Source organism: Gopherus flavomarginatus, chromosome 7, assembly GCF_025201925.1.
Source record: "Gopherus flavomarginatus isolate rGopFla2 chromosome 7, rGopFla2.mat.asm, whole genome shotgun sequence".
In the NCBI taxonomy this organism is placed as follows: Eukaryota; Metazoa; Chordata; order Testudines; family Testudinidae; genus Gopherus; species Gopherus flavomarginatus.
Window position 1 is genome coordinate 115,570,974 of NC_066623.1, and position 21,842 is coordinate 115,592,815.

Sequence of the window (21,842 nt, forward strand, 5' to 3'; positions counted from 1 at the left end):
ATAGAACCACCCCTGGCTGTAGGGAAATGTGCCAACATCTCTTAAGCAAAGTAAGCAAAGAGATTCTCCCACTCCACCGGGTCCCAGCCTTCGGCCCTAACCATGGTGTAGGACCTTGTCCCTGTCTCAGTGGGGGGGTCCTACCAAAACACGCTGAGGCTTGCTGGGGGCAAGGTACCAGTCCATCACACACCCCCACCCCGGGTCACTTCCTACCGATTTGAGCGTGGAGGTCTCCCACGAGTCCCTAGGTTCCCTGTGGGCCTCTGGGGGAGTCATCTTGTCAGATTCCTCCTGTAGTAGGGCTTCGAGACAGCCTGGAGAGGCTTCAGTCCCAGAGGCTCGGCAAGCGGTGGCTGGTCCTCCGCAGGAGCTTCCCAGTCAAGTCCTTCCCCTGCGGCCGCCAGCCCAGACTGAGCTGGGCTCCCTCCTTTTATACTGCCAGAGGACTTGGAGCATGCCCAGTATGGATGGGGCGGGACTTCCACTGTCAGTGCTTCTGGTCTGATGCTGCTGGGGCTGGTGCAGGGCGGTGCTGCCACGTCACAATACAGAAGCCATTAAGAATCTCTCTGCATGATGTTGCTCACTGGAAAGAAGTGCATTGCAAGAAAAATATCCCCAAATAGGTCAATCTATATGGGACTATGGATAACTGACAGATATTTGATTATAGGAATCCTGCTCAGAACACAAAACTAGGCATTTCCCATCAGTTCTTCCTTAATTATTAAGGAGAGACATGATCTTGACATGTTTCTACTTATGAGGCCGAACTAGCTCTGTGTGTGGATTCATACTACAACTCCTGTACCTGATCATAAGTCATCTTCTCCTAAACCAAACCCTAGAGGCTCAGAACAACGGATACAGATGGCAAGAGACAGTCCTGCTCGAAAACATACACTTTTGAGGAGGATTACATTTTCCTTTGGCACAGAACCGACTTTTCAGTTATTAGCTTTGTCCTGTTGGGATGGAAGCTGTCAAACCAGCTTCTCTGAACATTTCATTGTTGTGGAAGTAGAGCAAGAGTCGGGCTAGCTGTAACCCTAATAATGCGAGATTTGTAGAAGCGAGGATTGCGTGAGGCGAGTGGGAAAGAACTGTGTGAGAAGTTGTTGCGACCTTGTGTCGATAAGGTGGAATGTAGACTAGCGTCTAAATAAAAGTGAGAAAAATAAGACATCAGGATGACCTATATATAAACAAAATGCAGCTGTTCCTTATTATTGTATGTAACAAAAAGTATAAGTGCTGCTGTAATTGTTTACCTGTAGAGACACCTGCCTAGGAGAGGGAAACCCTGTGTCCTCGCGCACTCTCTGCCTCTATGCAATTGCTTGAGAAATGATGTATCTGACTTTGCTGCACCCAACCAAAAAGTGAGAACTAAGTTTTTCTCCGACATTGTGCACCTTGAATTGTAGCTCTGCTATTTTTGACTAGGTTTTTGTCTGTTTCAGGTGCTGACCTAGTCACGTGACATTATGTGTATGTTCATCCAGTTCCCTACGAACTGGGCTAAATTCTGAATTTGATCCTCATCTACCACCATTGATATCAGCGGTGTTTCAGAAAATCTAAGTCAGATCAAAATCTGGCCCAACAACTTGAACAAATCTGCCTGTCCTTACATGCTGGTTTTGGGCAAACACTTACTCTAATCATAAATCCCTGTGAGGGACGAAAGTAGAGCAAAAGTGGAGGAAGTGGAAGCTAGTGCTGGCCCTTGAATGAGGGAGGCACAAGAAAGAGGCAGAACAGGATAGGGCCACATGCTTGCGAGGGGAGGAGAAAATGCATGAGGATGAGAGAGACTGTTTTAAGTTGTAAGAATGCAACAAGAAGTGAGACTGACAGCCACTGAGTACTGTATACAGGCTACAGTCCTCATGAATAGCAGGTTTTGTCTAAGACACTCTCACAGACTGATAAGAGTTCGACTGTGGTCTTGACCTTTTGTTATTAGTGAGGAGCAGCAGAGTAGGAACTAGAGGGAGAAGGAAAAAACCCACTCCACAGTGATGGAATGTCATGGAAGCAGTATCCACATTACATCTGCAAAACTTACAAAGGCAGCATATAGCCTCCAAAATCAGATTTCTAAAATAAACAGACACACATAACTTGTTTGTTTTGGCATGAAACCTATCTCCTCTGTTTTCTCAGGTTCAGATGTACTCAGGATTAGCTCAACACCTTCTAAAGCAGGCACAAGAGCTAGAGAGTTTAGTAATAAAAAGGCTAGTGGAAGACTGACCAAACCCCTGTTAAGTACCCAGCATAGCCTCCCAGAATAACTGGCTCAGCTCTTGAGATACCAGCACTTATGAAAGCATGAAGAGAAAGGTTAATTTAGGTAAGAGATCACTTCCAACCAGCCCTGATGTACATTCTGCTTCTCATCTCCTTCCTCCAGAGATCGTGCAGGGGAAGGTGGAAGCTTGTCCTAGCCTGACTTCACATCTCTTCCTGACATTAATCCCCTGTCAAAAATCAAATGAGCTTGAAGATTCCTCAAGCTCCAGGGAGGTGAAGCAGTTTAAGAGATGGGATGTAAAAGGATTAACCCCATCCTGCAAACGACACATTTCCATTCCTCACTTAAAATGGCAGGCTGTGCCATGAATGGCTGGCTGGGAGAGGAAAAGCTGAAAGATTTCTTCTCTAAAGATAACCATCCGTGCAGGATTGTTTTACAAGGTCTCAGCTTCTTAGCATGACACAGGCGGAACATCCAAGGTCTAGGTGGATTTTGGGCCTCACAGACAGCAGTAGGGCCAGGCTGACAACAAAGCCCCTTCTTGAGCCTTCAAGTTGCTGCCCTTTGAACATCCCAGTTAGTTCCTTCCAGAATCCTGGGCTACCTGATGCATCTGGGCTCCTGGCACAGAGCACTGATGAGACAATCAGTTGCTTCTGGGTGGCTCCTTTGAAGCCCTCAATAGACATTACAAAGGAACCCCAAATTTGGACCCCAGCCACAAAGGTGGATGGCTTCTAAGTTCTCAATAACAACATTATCACTAGATCACACTCTACCCTGTGGCAACTCAGAAATCGACAGAACTGAAGTGCTGTTTCATCAGTGGCAGCATCTGCACCCGAGGGCCTCTCTGTCTGCATGTGAGGTATTGGTCTCAATGCTGATGTTCCCAGGACCTTCTGCACCTACAGTCTCCATGCAAACAGTGTCTATACCTTCCCAGATTTTGTTGGATTCCTGGGTTCTGGTATCAGAGAACTACTAGGTGGAAGCTGAGTGAGAACAGCAGACTAAACCGAAAGATATAGGGTTCTCCTTAGCCACAGACTAACCAAAGATTTCTCTGACGTTCAGTAGATCTTTGCAGCTGTGTGAGAGATCAGGGGTAATATACTGTCCCCAAGAAGGTTATAGGCTCTCCCTTTTTGTCCTGCTCTGCAGGGTAATACCTAGAGGGTGTTGACTGCACAGTGTTGTGCTCTAGCACCACCAACTTTGATGGTAGCTCTCATTCTAAGGAGGGGGTTACCAGCCTATGGCTACAGTAATACTGTAGGACGGGAGTTCTCAAACTGTGGGTCGTGACCCCATTTTAATGACATCATCATGGCTGGTGTTAGACTTGCTGGGGCCTGGGGCCAAAGCCCAAGCCCGAGCCCCACTGCCCAGGGTCAAAGCTGAAGCCCAAGGACTAAATCCCTGGGCTCAGGCTTCGGCTTCAGCCCTGGGCAGTGGGGCTCAGTTTACAGGCCCCCTGCCTGGGACTGAAGCCCTTGGGCTTCGGCTTTGGTCCCTCCACCTGGGGTGGCAGGGCTTGGGGTGGGCTCAGGCATTCTCCCCCTCCCCGACCCCCTCCCTGAGGTCATGAAGTAATCTGATTGTCAAAAGGGGGTTGCAGTGCAATGAAGTTTGAGAACTGCTGCTGTCGTGTAACAGGCCTTCACGACTGGTAGGTAGTTACACTGTGAAAGGAGACTTCTGCCTTGGTGGAGTGTCTTCCCCAAACCTACCATGCAGTCTCTGATTGCTCCAGGAGAGCCACAAGAACCTACCACCAGAAAGAGCCTCTTAGGGTAAAGTAGAGCTGTGTCTCATCTGCATATTGTTGGCACCTGAGTCCATGTTGTCTGACCAATTCACCTAATGGCTGCATGTAAATTTTGAGAGGAACTTGGAGATAGATAATTGTTCCTTGTGGGACTCCACAAGTGAGGGGTTTAGTGGTAGATGTGCAATTTCCTATGACAACTCTTTGGGTGTGTCTCTCCAGGAAGAACTGAAATCATTTAGTGCATTAATCTGGACCCTTGCCACCTCTCAACGGAGAAAGCAGTATTTCATGGTCAGTGTCAAAATGCAGTGCAGAGAGATCCAGGAGAATGAGAATGGATGTTTGCCCTCTATCTATTGACAAATCATCTTATCAGTGCCACTAACGTGGTTTCAGTTCCATGTCCTGGCTTGAATCCAGACTGTGCCAGAGCTAGAACGTTAGCTTCAGTTAGAGGAGCTTATAGTTGGCCTTTGGCTAGCTTCTCCATGAGTTTGCTCAGGAATGGAGGCTTGACACTGAGCGGTAGTTGGTTAAAACAGATGTATCCTAGGGTTGGGGTTCTTCAGTGTTGGTCAGAATACTGCATGTTTCAAGGAGGAAGGGAAGATTCCTTCTTTGAATGAGGGGTTGGTTATTTTGACCAGGAGTGGCAACAGTTGTTCATGACTCTCTTTCACAAGCCAGGAAGGGCATGGTCAGATTCACAGGTCTTGGGTACAGACTCCTTTAGGTGTCCAGCTCTTCTCAATGAGTGACTGTACTGAATGCTGGTAATGCAGGGGGCTGTTGGCTGCAGGTGGAGCAGATCCACGGTGTTTGAAAAGGCTTCTGGAATGCATGTGATCTTTTCATGGCAGTAGGATGACAGGTCTTTGCCACACTTGGTACTGGGATCTGATGCGGGTCGTGGTCACTCATGATTGATGAAGTGGTTTACCACCCTGGACAACTCCTTGGGGCAGGAGTCGGCAGCTTCAATGGAGGCTAATAAGATTCTTTTGGCCTGTAATACGGCCTCAGCACAGACTTGGAGACATCTGTTATATTTGATCCTGTCTGATTCAGCCTTTGTTTTCTACTGTCATCACTTGAGTTTCCCTGCTCTCCTCATCTATCACATAGTATTTGAAAACCAAGCAAATCTGCACAGGTAATGGGGAGGAAGGGGCCATTTTAGGCTGTGTCAATGGACAAGGGTAGGGTACAATGATAATGATTCACGAGGTCCTCTAAGGTGCTTATATAGCCCCCCACCTCCATAGTTTCTAAGCACCTCACAATCTTTAATGTATTTAGCCCCATAACTCCCCTGTGAAGAAGGGCAGTGCTTTTATCCCCATTCCACAGATGGGGAACAGAGGGCCAGAACAACTGAGTGACTTGCCAGAGGTCTGAGATGGAGCTGGGAACTGAACCGGGATCTTGGAGGTCCCAGGCTAGTTCTCTAACTGATGGACCATCCTTTCTCAGCTACTCAACCTATGGGCGGAGTGCTGCAGTTATTTAGCAGCCTTTGAAATTTGTTCAAATTCATAAGTTTTTGGGATCACATCAGATTCACAGGTCTTTCTTCTTGCCTGGGAGCTGGAAGCACTTTGACCACTGTGTTAATGAGGTGACAGTCTGTCCAAGACAGCTGCTGGGTTGCAATGTTCCCAGTCTTGATATCTAGACCAAAAGTATGACTGGCTGCGTGGGTTGGACCAGAGATGACCCACATAAGAAGGGAAGGGCTTTTGCATCTGCAGCCTTGTCAGTATGATTGCGGAGATCTCCCAGGGCAATAAGTCTGAGGTATTTCACTATTATCACTAATAAGGTGCCAGTGAGCTCCTTCATTAATCCCTTTCCATGTGAGGTGGTCTGTACTTGAACATAAATTATTTTAGCTTTGGCGCTGATTTCTATTATCAGATGAATGAACTCAAATAAAGTTGTCTTGCCTCAGGTCTCCTCTTGGATTTGACATTTGCAGAGAAGATTAACACAGTGCCACCTGCCTTCTTGTCCTGCACAGGACTGTGATGTACCAAGTATCCTGAGGAGACAAGGCAACTTACACAGGGTTCGTGGTGTCATCCAGTCAGGTCTTGATGATGCAGGCTACGCTGGGTGCTTCATTGCTGATGCAGTAGTGTATGGTTTGTTAGCAGCAGAGCCTGTTGTTGACCAACTTCACATTTAGTTTATGTTGCTATGTGCTGTCTGGCTCTGGTCCATGCCCAGCTAGTGGTCCTGTGCAATGTACAGATGTTAGAGGTCTGGAATCTGGTTTCCTATGTCTGCTTTTCTGTTTCTTTGGGGTGTTCCTGACAGTTTGGATTACGCTAGGTGATTAAATGGGTTGTTCTAAGGGATGGTCTGAATAGAACAACAGCTTTCTGGTTCACCAGATGCCATGGGAAAGGCAGGTCTGTTGGATACCTTTTGGAACTGTAATCTGGCTGAGAATGAGCAGAGCTGGAGCAATAGGTTCCTGGAGTAGTGGTGAGTGTGCTGGAAACATGGTGGCAAAGCAGTAATGGAAACAGTGTTAATACCGATAGTCATTGGTAGGGTTGACCCCAGAAGGAGGAAGCAACAATGGCATCAGACATTCATTTCCCTGAAATACGGTATCTGTTGTCACATGATGTCCATTGCTCCTGTGAAGTATTTTTTCCACACAATGCAGTCAACCTGTGGAACTCCTTGCCAGAGGATGTTGTGAAGGCCAAGACTATAACAGGGTTAAAAAAAAACTAGATAACTTCATGGAGGATAGGTCCGTCAATGGCTATTAGCCAGGATGGGCAGGGATGGCGTCCCTAGCATCTGTTTGCCAGAAGCTGGGAATGGGCAACAGGGGATGGATCACTTGACGATTCCCTGTTCTGTTCATTCCCTCTGGGCACCTGGCATCGGCCACGGTCGGCAGACAGGACACGAGGCTAGATGGATCTTTGGTCTGACCCAGTATGGCCGTTCCTATGTTCTAATGCTTGGGAAGGGAGTAGAGGGGAAGGGAGTCACGTCAGAGTTAGAGCTGTTAAGCAGTTTCCTCACCAGAACGTGACATTGAGGCTGGAGGAGCACAGCTGGGATTGCTTCCTCACACTTAACCTTACCTCACACTTAGCCTCTGCTCACATGCATGCAGGAACACAGTCATGCACACCAGTCCAGGACTAGGAGGATCCAATCTCTTCTGCTAATGACTGTTGCTGTGTATATCTTGACATGAGCGAGCCAGTCTAACGAAGTGCAGGAACAGGCAACCGTCAGTGATTCTGTGCAATGGAAATGACGACTCACGGTAATGGAGACTCTTTGGAGATATGAGGACTACAAAATTAAAAACATGAGTCACCAGTTCACCTGCTCTGAAGAAGCCCTAAGTGTGTCCCGCACTGATTCTCCAAATACTGTGAAAGACAAGAAATAAAAGTAACATTATTGTAGAGAGAGGGTTTGTATTTAAGTGTTTGAAGCCAACTTGACAAAAGCCAGGAAACTCAGTTAAGACAGAAAAATGCTGTCCTGACCTGCCCCATTATGCCCGGAGATTGCAGCTTGCAAAATCCACCATTGTTTGCAGCCCCTTCTGATACCCAGCACAACAAGGCAAGAGATGAAAAGCAGAGTTTCAGACACAGGGTTAGAAAGATGTTGGTTTAAAAACCAGTCCCTTAACATTATTTCAGTGTCATGTTTTGTATTTCATGTGTTACTGTCAGTGCTGCAAGATTCTGTTACAACTAGTCTTTATTACCAGAAGCCAGGTGGGGCGTTCAGGGCCACAGAGGGAGGACTGAGCCAAAGGGATGAGGTTACAGTGTCATGGTATTTGGAAACAGGATGAAGGTGAGCACAAGTGAGATTGCAGCCTTGAGTGTGTAAAGCCTCCTGTGCAAAGTGAAGAAGGGAGAGGCGGGGAGCAGGGGCTCAATCCGTACTCCATGGCACATGGGCTCAGCTCTCACAGATACTGGCGTGCCCACTCATGCACAGCCTGGAGTCAGCAACTCCATTGGTCAGACAAAGTTTAGCACAATTATGTTCCAGATCACATTTCACCAGGACAGTGGGGCAACTGCTGTTTCTAATGAATGAACAGAACAGAGGAAGGGGGAGAGCAGTCATCAGCTGGACACAGCCTGTACTATTACTCAAGAGTCCGTGTTAATGACACTACAGAGAAAGGGCGTGTCATCCCTTCTGAACATGCCTTAGGGCAGAGGAAAGTGTACACGACAGGGAATGCAAGCAAGGGGCACAGCTCACATTGTCATTAATCCTGTCCTGCATCACGATACAAACAGAAGAACAATTTACTAAGCGTATTTCAGAAGTACTCTGGGCAGTTAAAACAGGGACTATCCTTGTCCAGAGTCAAAGGTTTTTAAAAGATTCTCTCTCAGTGCTCTTCACCCTGTATGCAGAGACAAAGGTGGACATGAAAGCCTTTCCCTGTCCAACTGCTTCAGCCATCTCTTCACTGCTGCAGTGACTGCGTGTGACTGTCCTGAACCGCCCTGGAGGTTTCATGGAACATAAATGCTAAACTGCATTCACTGTCTGGGAGTTCTTTGCTCCCATCCTACTCCTACTGTATGGTCTATTTCGGGATTCTATACTGCTGACCAACATCACAGTATGAGTTACTTCCACATACGAATCAAGAGCAGACACTAAATCGCTAGTGGACTTCAAGAAGTCTCTGATACTGCTCCCCTTTTCAGGGTCAAAGAGCTGCTGGGGGTAGGGTTGGGGGGGTGTTGTATTAAGATGTTTTTAGTGGTAGGGGTTCTGTGGTAGAAGCAATGTTAATGTTGACTTATTTTTATAGCGAAAAGACTTGTCTGGAAGAGGACTGTTTAGACTCGGGTACCACAGTGAGGAGTGCCATAGAAGGATCTGATTACACCAGAAATTCTATTTGTGGGGGGGTGAAACCATGGACGTAAAAGGCAACAAACTGCACCAAGATACTAAGAGAAATGTTGCCAACTCTCATAATTTTATCACAATATTTGGTGCTTTTTTTTTGGAGGCCCTGGTTCCCAGTGTCAAGTTATTTTGTGAAAGAAAGCTTCTAGGCCTCATGATTGCAGGCAAAGCTTGGTGAGGTACCCCAAGGGCATGCTGAAGGCTCACAGACCAGAAGACATATTAAAAGAACCCAGCTTGCCTTTCTAAAGCAAACCAAACCAAACCAAACCACCTTGGGTTGACAGTCATTTAAAAGGTGTTACAAAGAAATAGAGCCTGTGATGGAGATGTAAGTGGAGCACAGGAACGGGGCCAAAAGAATGCAAGTGACAGAAGAGAATAGCTGCAGAAACTGGTGCAGAGAGGCCACTAGCGATGCTGCCCACCAACAGCACTCAAGGTAAGCAGGCAATTAAACCCAGAAGGACCAAGGCAGAGGAAAGAAGGTAGTTCATTCACTTTGTCAGGCCACTGCACAAATGAACATGCAATGAGGATCACATGGATACTCCAACTACGATGTTTCTTAGTTAGCATTTTTGCTATCTATCAAGTCAATTTGTGTATAACTCAGGAGGCTTCCACCTCCATTTCATAAAGCTGTTTTTATGACATCAGTTACTGCCATGATAGTCAACTGATGTTAAACACAGGATTATGATTTCACTGCAGAAAGGAGGAGGAAATCTGAGCTGGGAAGGAGAAAGACCTACTCAAAACAATTCTGCAATAAAAGGAAAAGGTTAAAAAACCACACACACACACACACGAGACACACACACACGAGACATTTCTCTTTGTACACGTGATTTCTTTTTTCCAGTTTGCTCTTGTGGGACAGCCCTATTTTTAATCACTGGGTAGGAAGGATATCCGGCTTGGGATTAGCACTGGCATACTCTGACATCCAGGACATGAAATATACCCTAACTAACATTGTGTGTGGAAATGGTTTCTGTTGGACAAATTCCTAATGCCAACAGGATTTACCTGGGCATGCTGCTTCTTGCACAGGGCTGTTCAAGGAACACACATGCAACTTTTAAACAGTTCTGTCAATCAAAGGTGCATAGTTCACCTGCTCCTAGAATGAGGTTGTTCCCTTTAACAGTGAGGTGCAGGGTGATTTAACTGAAGGATGGTCAAGCCAGCATTTTATAAAACATGTACTAGAGTTCATTAATAATAGAATGTAATGATTTTGTTACAGTGAAACTACAAAGCAAGTATTATTGAATCCATCCCAATTTGGACAGGAAAATATCCCAGATGTTACTGAACTAAGGAAATCCACTTTCCATTACATTTGCAAGACCCACTGGTGTCAGCCAACTGTGGCTGTTTTAAAGTCCAGAGAGAGACCTTTTTTCCTTCTGAGCATATATAAGAATCCCCAGTGATTTCAGCATCCTCCATCCTTTGGCTGAGAGAGATAGGCCGAGCAGAAAAAAATACACACACCAAGTGAAAAGTGAGCCTTTTTAGAAGGGGTTTTTAAAAAGCTGCCTCCTCAGGCGCCAATGCCAGCAGGTCTCCCGGCTGTTCCAGAGCGTGATTGATATGCGAGATAGGGACCCTGTGCCCAGTTCCATGTATTTCTCTGTCTGCCTGCCCTACTAATTCCAGCCCCCAGACTCAGAGTTATCAGAAAAGCAACATGCTTTCCAAATCTGCCAGATAACATTGGCGCTGTTTAATATAATCCTCTCTTCTTTGATCCTTGGGGCCATTAAATAAATTTTTAAAAAAATAAACAAATATTTTAACAAAACAAGAGTAAGACACTGAGCTTGTAAAACCTCCTCTCTGAACTGCTCTGAGAGATATGGCCTGAGGAATGGATACTGAAGAAAGTGCCCATGTTAGACAGGCCACACAACAATGGAGCAAATGGCTTTTCCGTTCCCTTCAGAAATGGCCCAAGTTTACCCCAAAGGTGGAGAAAATTACCAGACAGACGGAGGCGCAGAGAGCTAGCTCCAAACTGGACATCCTTGTGCTTGTAGGACGGACACCAACGCCAATTTAAATTGATTCTAATTTCCAGGCAAAATGGTGTTATCACATTCTATACACATTAATAACACTTGGGGAACAGGAAGGGTATGCTGCCCTTTCTCCACATTATAGTGAAAATATCTTCCTAAGACCTGTGAAAGGAGCTTAAAGATTAGGCCGGGGAGAGAACTACTGGCTAATGGAGGTTCCACTTGATTAACATGACAAACAAACAAAAAAAAATCATGAACCCAGATGACCTCTCCTGTCCCATTTCCACTGCAGGCGCCAGACAATTTGACTCACCTTTGCAGCCATTATACTCACTGGTGTTATTACACTAACATCCTTCAACCTCTTGCTGCCTTTAGTCAAAACCCAATATGCATTTATCAGCAGATTAGTCAGCTGTGGATAGGCTCCTTGACCACTGCTGCTGTACATCTCATGAGACTTCATTCAGAGATTTGAGACGTGTGGAGAAAAAAAGTTACTCACATTTTCCTAACTGTTGTTCTTCAAGATGTGCTGCTCATGTCCATTCCATTGCAGGTGTGAGCATATGACCATGTGCGCGGCCATTGGAGATTTTTGCCTTGGTGGTATCCGTAGGACTGGCTGTGTCGCCCCCTGGAGTTTTGCTTTCATGCGCTGGTATATCAGTCGCTGCCGGCCTTATGCCTTCTCAGTTCCTTCCTGCCAACAACTCCGACAGAGGGGCAGGTAATGGAAAAGACGGTTACTCACCTTTGTAACTGTTGTTCTTCGAGATGTGTTGCTCACATCCATTCCAGTTAGGTGTGCGCGCCGCGCGTGCACGTTCGTCGGAAACTTTTTACCCTAGCAACTCCAGTGGACCGGCAGGTCGCCCCCTGGAGTGGCGCCGCCATGGCGCCCAATATATATCCCTGCCGGCCCACCCGCTCCTCGGTTCCTTCTTGCCGGCTACTCCGACAGTGGGGAAGGAGGGCGGGTGTGGAATGGATGTGAGCAACACATCTCGAAGAACAACAGTTACAAAGGTGAGTAACCGTCTTTTCTTCTTCGAGTGATTGCTCACATCCATTCCAGTTAGGTGAATCCCAAGCCATACCTAGGCGGTGGGGTCGGAGCGAGAAGTCGCGGCGTGGAGCACTGCAGATCCGAAGGCCGCATCCTCTCTTGACTGCTGGACCAGGGCGTAGTGGGAAGCAAAGGTGTGGACCGATGACCAGGTCGCTGCCCGACAGATTTCCTGGATGGGCACACGGGCGAGGAAAGCCAGCAACGACGCCTGCGCCCTGGTAGAATGCGCAGTCACACGGCCCGTAGGGACATGGGCCAAGTCATAGCAGGTCCTGATGCAGGACGTTACCCAAGAGGACAACCTCTGGGAGGAGATAGGAAGCCCTTTCATGCGGTCCGCTACTGCCACGAAAAGCTGGGGGGATTTGCGGAAGGGCTTGGTCCTCTCCACGTAGAACGCGAGAGCCCTACGGACATCAAGCGAGTGGAGCTGCTGCTCCCTGCCTGAGGAGTGAGGTTTCGGGAAAAAAACCGGGAGGAATATCTCTTGGTTGACGTGGAAGGCTGAGACCACCTTGGGGAGAAAAGCAGGGTGTGGTCTCAGCTGCACCTTGTCCTTGTGGAAGACCGTATATGGGGGGTCTACCACAAGAGCCCGGAGTTCCGACACCCGTCTAGCTGAGGTGATAGCTACTAGAAAGGCCGTCTTCCAAGAGAGGTAAAGCAGGGAGCAAGTAGCTAACGGCTCAAAGGGGGGCCCCATGAGCCGGGACAACACCAGGTTAAGGTCCCAGGTTGGAGCAGGGGGACGGACGTTAGGGTATAAACGTTCCAGCCCCTTAAGGAATCTAGACACCGTCGGGTGAGAAAAAACAGAGCGACCATCCGCACCCGGGTGAAAGGTGGAGACAGCTGCTAGGTGGACTCGCAACGACGATATGGCCAGACCTTGCCCTTTGAGGGACCAAATGTAGTCTAAGATGTCGGCTACCGAAACTTCAATAGGGCGGAGATTTCTCTCCACGCACCAACAGGAGAAGCGCTTCCATTTGGCCAAATATGTCGCTCTTGTGGACGGCTTCCTGCTGCCCAAGAGCACCTCCCTCACCGGCGTGGAACAGCGCAGCTCAGAGCCAGTCAGCCACGCAGGAGCCACGCCGCTAGGTGCAGCGACTGCAGGTCCGGGTGACAGAGGGTCCCGTGCTCCTGGGTAATCAGGTCCGGATGAAGGGGCAGGGGAACTGGGTCGGCTATGGTCAGGTCCAGCAGCATGGAGTACCAGTGCTGTCTGGGCCATGCCGGGGCTACCATGATCACGTGAGCCCTGTCCCTGCGCACCTTCAGAAGGACCCTGTGGACCAAAGGGAATGGGGGAAACGCATAGTACAGGTGGGTCGACCACTGGATGAGGAAGGCATCCGCTATCGACCCGGGCTCCCTGCCCTGAAAGGAGCAGAACGCTTGGCACTTCCTGTTTCCCTTGGACGCGAAGAGGTCCACACGGGGATAACCCCACCTCCGGAAGATGGAGAGGGCGACGTCTGGGCGAAGGGACCACTCGTGTGACAGGAAGGATCTGCTCAATCGATCCGCCAGCGTGTTCCGTACTCCGGGGAGGAAGGAAGCCATGAGGTGAATGGAGTGGGCTACACAAAAGTCCCAGAGTCGTATCGCCTCGTGGCACAGGGAGGAGGATCTGGTGCCGCCCTGCTTGTTGATATAATACATGGTCGTCGTGGTGTCGGTGAACACCGCGACACAGCGACCCTGAAGCTGATGACAGAACGTTTGACAAGCAAGACGGACCGCTCTCAACTCCCGCATGTTGATGTGTAGCCCCACCTCCTCCTGGGACCACAGGCCCTGCGTCCTCAGGGTCCCTAGGTGGGCCCCCCAGCCGAGATCTGAGGCATCCGTTGTTAGGGACACCGAGGGCTGAGATGGGTGGAAGGGGAGACCCGCACATAACACTGCCTGGTCTAGCCACCAGCCGAGAGAATCTAAGACCCTCTGGGGGATCGTGATTAACATATCTAGCGGCTGTCTTGTCGGCCTGTAATGACTGATGAGCCACAACTGGAGAGGCCTCATGCGGAGCCGAGCGTAATCGGTCACAAAAGTACAAGCCGCCATGTGGCCTAACAGGGTTAGACATGTCCTCACTGACGTTAAGGGGGCTGTCCGCAGCCGTTGCACGATCGCCGACAAGGCCTGGAACCGCTGCAATGGCAGCAAGGCCCTGCCCACAGTGGCGTCCAGGACGGCCCCGATGAATTCCACCCTTTGTGTGGGAACCAGGGTGGACTTGTCTGTGTTTACCAAGAGGCCCAGAGTGGCGAACATGTCGGTGATCACGCGGACATGGCTGCAGACTTGTTGTTCCGACGTGCCCCGAATCAACCAATCATCCAGATACGGAAACACGTGGATACGACTGCGCCGAAGCTGCGCCACAACAACTGCCATGCATTTCGTAAACACCCTCGGGGCCGTGGACAAGCCAAATGGGAGGACTGCAAATTGATAATGAAGAGACCCCACAACGAAGCGAAGGAAACGTCTGTGACGTGGCCAGATGGCAATGTGAAAATACGCGTCCTGCATGTCGAGGGCGGCGTACCAGTCTCCCGGATCCAGGGATGGGATAATGGTCCCCAAGGATACCATGCGGAACTTCAACTTCACCAGGTACTTGTTGAGCTCTCGCAGGTCGAGGATAGGCCTGAGGCCCCCCTTGGCCTTGGGGATCAGGAAGTAGCGGGAATAAAACCCCTTGCCTTTCTCGTTCTCCGGCACCGCCTCTATAGCTCCTTTGCCGAGGAGCGTCTGCACCTCCTGCCGAAGGAATTGCTCGTGAGAGGGGTCCCTGAAGAGGGACGAGGAAGGGGGGCGGGGAGGAGGAAATGAAACAAACTGCAGGCGGTATCCTGACTGCACCGTGCGTAAGACCCAGCGGTCTGATGTTATTAGGGACCACGCTGGGAGGAAAAACGAAAGGCGGTTGGAAAACGGGGGGGAAGGATCCATTGGGGAAACTGTTACTGCGCCCTCGGGCGCACCTTCAAAATGAAGGCTTAGGTCCAGGCGGGGGCTTAGAGGAGCCTTGGTTCTGCCCCCCTTGGTTCCCCGAGTGCCTGCGCCTTCCGTTCCTGCCGCGGCGCCTGTTAAGGTCCTGCCGCTGGCGGAACTGGGAATACGGCCTGCGCTGTTGTTGTTGTTGCTGCGGCCGGAAGGGTCTGCGTTGTGTCACTGGTGTGTGCATCCCGAGTGACCGCATGATAACTCGGTTGTCTTTCAGACTCTTGAGTCTGGGGTCTGTCTTGTCCGAGAATAAGCCTTGGCCTTCGAAAGGAAGGTCCTGTATAGTGTGCTGGAGCTCCGGCGGAAGGCCAGAAACCTGCAGCCAGGAGAGGCGACGCATTGTTACCCCCGACGCGAGGGTACGGGCAGCCGAGTCCGCAGCGTCCAAAGAGGCTTGCAAGGACGTGCGTGCGACCTTCTTGCCTTCCTCCAAGATGGCCGTAAACTCTTGGCGAGCATCTTGTGGCAGCAGCTCCTTGAATTTATCTGCTGCCACCCAGGAGTTGAAGGCGTATCTGCTCAGCAGGGCCTGCTGGTTGGAGACCCTGAGCTGCAGCGCCCCAGCCGAGTACACCTTACGGCCAAGGAGGTCCATCCGCCTGGCCTCCCTGGATTTGGGGGCTGGAGCCTCCTGGCCGTGACGCTCTTTATCGTTTACCGATTGGACCACCAGGGAACACGGAGTCGGGTGCACGTGGAGGTACTCGTAGCCCTTAGAAGGAGCCATGTACTTCCTCTCGACGCCCTTCGCAGTGGGAGGAATGGAGGCCGGAGACTGCCAGATGGTGTTGGCGTTGGCCTGGATGGTTCGTACGAACGGCAGGGCGACTCTGGTGGGAGCATCTGCCGAGAGGATGGTCACAATTGGATCCTCTATCTCCGAGACCTCCTCGGCTTGCAGACTCAGATTTTGAGCTACTCGCCTGAGGAGGTCCTGGTGCGCCCTGAGGTCCAGCGGGGGGGGGCTGTTGGAGGAGGTCCCAGCCACCGCTTCATCCGGGGAGGAGGATGAGGAGACCCCCGGCAAGAGAGTGTCTAACGGCGGGTCTCCTTCGGCCCTCGCCTCTGCCTCAGGAGCCAAAGCGGAGTCTTGATGCTTGGACCCTTCCTCCCCATCCGGGGAGGGAGGGGGGCGAGACAACGAGGCTTCAGGTGCCCTGCGCTCCGCAGTCGCCGGCCTAGCAGGGAGCTGTTGGGGGCCCTGGGCCTGATGATATGCCCAGGGTGTCCAGAATCCCCATTGTTGCGGGCCTTGGTCCTGCTGTGGCGGATCGCTGAACAGCGCCGCCTGCTGGTCGGTGCCCAGCGCATACCCACTGTCCGTTAGCGAAGATACAGACGGCTGTCTAGAGGGCCATGGCGGGGCGGACCCTGGATGGTAAGGGTCTGCGCGGGCCGGCACGGACGATCTTCTCGGTGCCGGGGACCGGTGCCGGGACCGGGACCGGGTTCTGTCACGGTGCCGGGATCTGGACCGGTACCGGGCGCCGCTTCGGTGCCGGGATCGGGACCTGCCACCAGCTCGGTGCCGGGAGGTCGACCGGGACCGGGACCTGCCACCAGCTCGGTGCCGGGAGGTCGACCGGTGCGGCGAATGATGTCTGGATCGGCTCCTGGAATCGCGGTGCCGGTATTGGCGGCTGGAGACCGACCGCGATCGTCTTGATGTCGACCGGCGCCGCGAGTGCGACCGGTACCGCTGAGGGGAGCGGTGCCGGGACTGCGAGCGGCGGCGGGATCTGGAGCGACCGTGGCGTCGGGACCTGGATCGAGAACGTGAGTCCCGAGACGGTGCCGACATCATAGGCTTGCCTCTGGACACGACCCGCACCGGAGGTACCGGGGGTGGCAGCTGAGTGGGCTCAGTCATGGCTATGAGGTCCCGTGCCGAGGCGAAGGTCTCTGGTGTGGATGGCACCACTATCTCAACCCCAGATGTCATGGGGGAGCTTGGCGGCACCGGACTCGACGGACCCGCCGGGCCCGGAGTCGATGGTGCCGGCGGCGCCGCGGCCGATGTTGAGGCCGGGCGCTCCAGTCGGGTCTGCCTGGCCGGAGTAATAGACTTCGACGGCCTAGGCTCTGTCCCCGGTGCCGGAGAAGGTCGGTGCCGGGGAGTCTTCTCGGTGCCGGTGCGATCCGGTGCCGGCGCCGAGATCACGGCCTGCGAAGCCGCCGGGTCAAGTGCCGCCTCCATAAGGAGAGTCCGGAGCCTTTGATCCCTCTCCTTCTTTGTCCTTGGCTTAAAAGCCTTGCAGATGCGGCACTTGTCGGATCTGTGCGATTCCCCCAGGCACTTCAGGCACGCGTCGTGGGGATCGCTGGTAGGCATGGGCTTCTTGCAGGCCGCACACTGCTTGAAGCCCGGCGAACCAGGCATGAGCCTGGTGCCGGGTGCCGGGAAGGGCTAAGCCCCCGGCGAAGAACTATTTACAAACTACTTAACTACTACTATCTACACTTAACAATCTAATTAACAACTACAATAGTGCTAGAGATAACGATAGAGAACAAGGAGAGCAAGGGACGTGGAGGACAGCTATGCCGCGCTCCACAGTTCCAACGACCGACACGGCGGTAAGAAGGAACTGAGGAGCGGGTGGGCCGGCAGGGATATATATTGGGCGCCATGGCGGCGCCACTCCAGGGGGCGACCTGCCGGCCCACTGGAGTTGCTAGGGTAAAAAGTTTCCGACGAACGTGCACGCGCGGCGCGCACACCTAACTGGAATGGATGTGAGCAATCACTCGAAGAAGAACAACAGTTATGAAAGGTGGGTAACCTTCTTCTTCTTCAAGTGCTTGCTCATGTCGATTCCATTTTAGGTGACTCATAAGCAGAATCCTTGGAGGTGGGCTCAGAGTTCACAGTCTTGCAGACTGGAGCACAGCTCTGCCAAAGCCAGCATCATCTCGAGCTTGCTGGGTCAGTGCATAATGCGATGCAAATGTGTGGCTGGACGACCAGGTCGCAGCCCGACAGATTTCTTGGATCGGCACCTGAGTGAGTAAGGCTGCCAATGACGCCTGTGCCCTAGCCGAGTGACCTGTCACAATCACTGGCAGGGGCACCTTTGCCAGCTCATAGCAGTAGCAGATGCAGGCTGTGACCAAGGACGAGATCTTCTGAGCAGACACTAGGCAACCTTTCATCCTATCCACCACTGCCACAAACAGCTGCATCCACTTATGGAACGGCTTCATTCTATCTATGTAGAAAGTCAGCATGCTCCTGATGTCCAGGATATGAAGCCTGTGCTCCTCAACCGATGCATGAGGCTTCAGACAGAAGACTGGTAAGTATATGTCCTGGCCAGTATGAAACTGGGAACCTTGGGCAGAAACACTGGGTGTGGGCGCAACTGGACCATGTCCTTGAAAAAGACTATATAGGACAGTTCCAAGGTGAGCACTCTGATCTCAGACACCCTACAGGCCGAGTTATAGCGACCAGGAAACAAACCTTCCAAGAGAGAAGCAGAAGAGAGCAGGAAGCCAAGGGTTCAAAGGGAGGGCCCATGAGCCTTGACAGCACAAGATTCAGGTCCCAAGGGGGGACTGAGTCCCAGACGTGTGGGTAGAGGCACTCCAGTCCTTTCAGGAATCGTGCCACCATGGAATGGGTGGAGAGAGACCTTCCCTGGACCAGGGAATGCAATGCTGAGATGGCTGCCAGTTGGACCTTAATGGAAGAAAGGGAAAACTCTTGAAACTTGAGATGAAGCAAGTAGTCCAGGACATCCTGCAGCGAGGCCTGTGAGGCCCGAAGGAGCCGTTCCAAGGCCCAATACTTGAACCTTTTCCATTTTGCTAGGTAGGTCACCCTGGTCGCGAGTTTCCTGCTGCCCAGAAAAACCTGCTGTATACGGCCTGAACACGCCCATTCATCTGCACTTAGCCATGCAAGAGCCAAGCCATCAGATGCAGCGCGATAAGGCTCATATGCAGCAGGTTGCTGTGGTTCTCTGATAGCTAATTCGGTCGAAGAGGCAGCGGAAGAGGGGTGGCTGCCGACATGTCTAACAGCATGCTGAACCAGTGTCGGCGGGGCCACACAGGGGCCACAAAATGACTTTCGCTCTGTCCTGCTGGACTTTCACCAGGCCCTGTGGATTAATGGCACTGGTGAAAAGGCGTACATGAGCACTCCTGACCAAGGGATGAGGAAAGCATCTGAAAGGGAATCTCTGTCCAGACCCTGGATGGAGCAGAACTGGTGGCACTTCCTGTTCTGTCTGGATGTGAACAGGTCCACCTAGGGAGTCCCCACCTTTGGAAGATTATGTCAATCATCTCCGGATGGAAGGACCACTTGTGGTGAGATGAGAAGGTCCTGCTGGGGTGATCTGCTAGGACACTCTTGGAGGCAGGTAGGTGGGTGGCGATTAGATGAATGGCATGCCGCATACAGAAGTCCCAGAGGCTGAGCACTTCCTGACACAGGGCTGAGGATCTGACCCTTCCCTTCCTCCTGAGAGAGCCCAGCAGTTTGAAGCCAGGTGCTGCGCCTCATCACCACCGGGGATGCCACCACTCTGCCTGCCAAACCTGCCACATCCAATGCCGTCTGCAGGGCGCTACGGGCTGTCGTGGTGCCCTCCTGCTCCGGGGTGTCATACTCCTGGGCCTGATCCTGTAGGAGGGACTCCTTGAACTTACAGAGGGATTCCCAGAAGTTGAAATTATAACATCACAGAAGGGCTTGGTGGTTTACCACCTGAAACTGTAAACTTGCTGTGGAATCCTTGAGGGGGCCATTTAGGGATCCTGGGCAAAAATCTGTCTGGGGATTGGTCCTGCTTTGAGCAGGAGGTTGGACTAGATGACCTCCTGAGGTCCCTTCCAACCCTGATCTTCTATGAAAATATTCTTCTTCTAAACAAGTCCAGTCGCTTGGCCTCCTTATTTTTCGGGGTCAAGCTGGAGTGCCCCTGCTTCTCTTTTACATTGGCCACAGAGACCACCAGCAAGCCAGGGGAGGGCAGGTATACAAATACTCAAAACTTTTGGTTGGGAAAAAGTATTTCTTTTCTTTTCAGCCCATTCTGAGGTGAGAGGGATGGAGGAAAGCCTCTGCCAGATGGCCGGGGCAATTCTGAGGACCCCGCTGTGCACTGGTAGTGCGACACGGGTAAGGGTCAAGCTTGACAGGACATTGAACAAGCAATCCTCCTGCTCAGCCATCTTCTCCACTTCCAGGCCCAAATTCTCGGCAACCAATGGTAAGTCTGTGCTGATCTTGATGGTGGCACCGGCGTCCAATGGCGCGGAGGTGGAGTGCGTGGCATTGTCTCGGGGGATTGGCAGCACTCCACCGCTCCCTGGGGAGCCTTACTGGCTGGCTTGCCCTCTTGGGGAGCCTTTGCTGAAGACTGCAGCACCTGCTGCGCTGGTGGCATGGGCAGAGGCCAGTACTCCTTCAATGCCTGAGGGCCTCTCGAAGGCATTGGTGCCAGCAGGGGAGTTGGTCCAGTCCTGCTCGCAGGAGGAGGACCTTTCACCAAGTTAACAGCTCCAAATTGAGAAGGCCGACCATGGGGTTCCGGGATGGCTGAGTGGGCTGGGACAGACTCTTTGCTCAATGTCGCCTGGCCCTTCTTTGCCGGTGCCGGGAACCATGCTTCTTTTCCCTCATTTTCAGTACCGGTGACGAAGAGCGGTGCTGGGCAGAGCCCAGTGTCGGTGCCGTATTTCACACCGATGTCGAGGTGCTTGGAGATTCGATGCGGGCACAGGGCGGACTCCATAAGGAGAGCTCTAAGTCTGATGTCCCACTCCTTCTGCATGCGGGGCCGAAAGGTTTTACAAATCCAGCACGTCTCTTTAACATGTGCTTCCCCTAGGCACTTGAGACAGGTGCCAGGGTGTGTGTGTGTGCGTGCGCATAAGAGAGAGAGAGAGAGAGAGAGAGAGAGAGAGAGAGACTGAGATTAACAGGTATAGGCCTGTTACAGGAGTCACAGGGCTTGAAACCTGGAGACTGGGGCAAAGTCCCCACTGGGACCTTAACTAACAACAAACAACTAATCAACAGATACTTACCACTAACTACAAAGGATAACTATATACAAGGCCTTAAGGCACAAAGTCCAAGACAAGAAACCACTAGCCCCTGACAAGCCCGGAAGGCACTCTGACTGACCACCACGGGAGGGAGTAGGGTCGGCAGCACCTGATATACCAGTGCCTGAGCATGGCACTCAAGGGGGCGACGCAGTCAGCCCTACGGATAGCGCCAAAGCAAAAATCTCTGATGGCCACGCATGTGGGCACCCGTACACCTACAGTGGAATGCTTTGGGATGGTATTGGTGAATAAAAATAGGGGGCTATACTGGAAATACTCAGGCAACATTAACCATCATTAAACTCCCCAGCTATCTTTTACAATATTTTTATCTTGTGAGAATATATGTTAGAAGGGGTAATACAAAATGGTAGTAAAAAACAACTTAAAAAAAAAAGTGAAATTCATTTATAGCTCAAAGCCATAACAAAATCCCACAGTGTATTTTAAGAGAGTCCTTGGAAATCCTTTCCAAAAATGTCTGTCTCTAAAAACAATTTTTCCGTATTTGCACATTGCACTAAAAGGGCTAAAATACACAACATAATCCAATCACTCGGGCCACTCAATTTTCCTGGCTGAATTGGAAGGATGAAAGGAACTGGTTCAGCTGACTAGCCCTGGATAGTTTGGGGGGAAGAGGGTGCAGATTGTCATTCGTTAGCAAAATAGCACTAC

The 21,842-nt window shown here is 51.2% G+C and overlaps 1 protein-coding gene across 15 annotated transcripts in view; it reads right to left on the reverse strand.

Annotated features, from left to right (window-relative positions):
* The window catches only part of ST3GAL3 (ST3 beta-galactoside alpha-2,3-sialyltransferase 3), a 464,990-nt gene that overhangs the window by 185,069 nt on the left and 258,079 nt on the right, over positions 1 to 21,842 (reverse strand). The window contains exon 1 of one of the 15 annotated variants that reach the window (XM_050961195.1): positions 7,151 to 7,224. The exons of the other annotated variants lie outside the window; for them this stretch is intronic. Coding sequence (XP_050817152.1) covers positions 7,151 to 7,194 — 44 coding nt within the window. The 5' untranslated portion in view covers positions 7,195 to 7,224. Of the gene's footprint in view, positions 1 to 7,150; positions 7,225 to 21,842 lie in introns of those variants that run through there. 15 annotated transcript variants of the gene reach the window in all.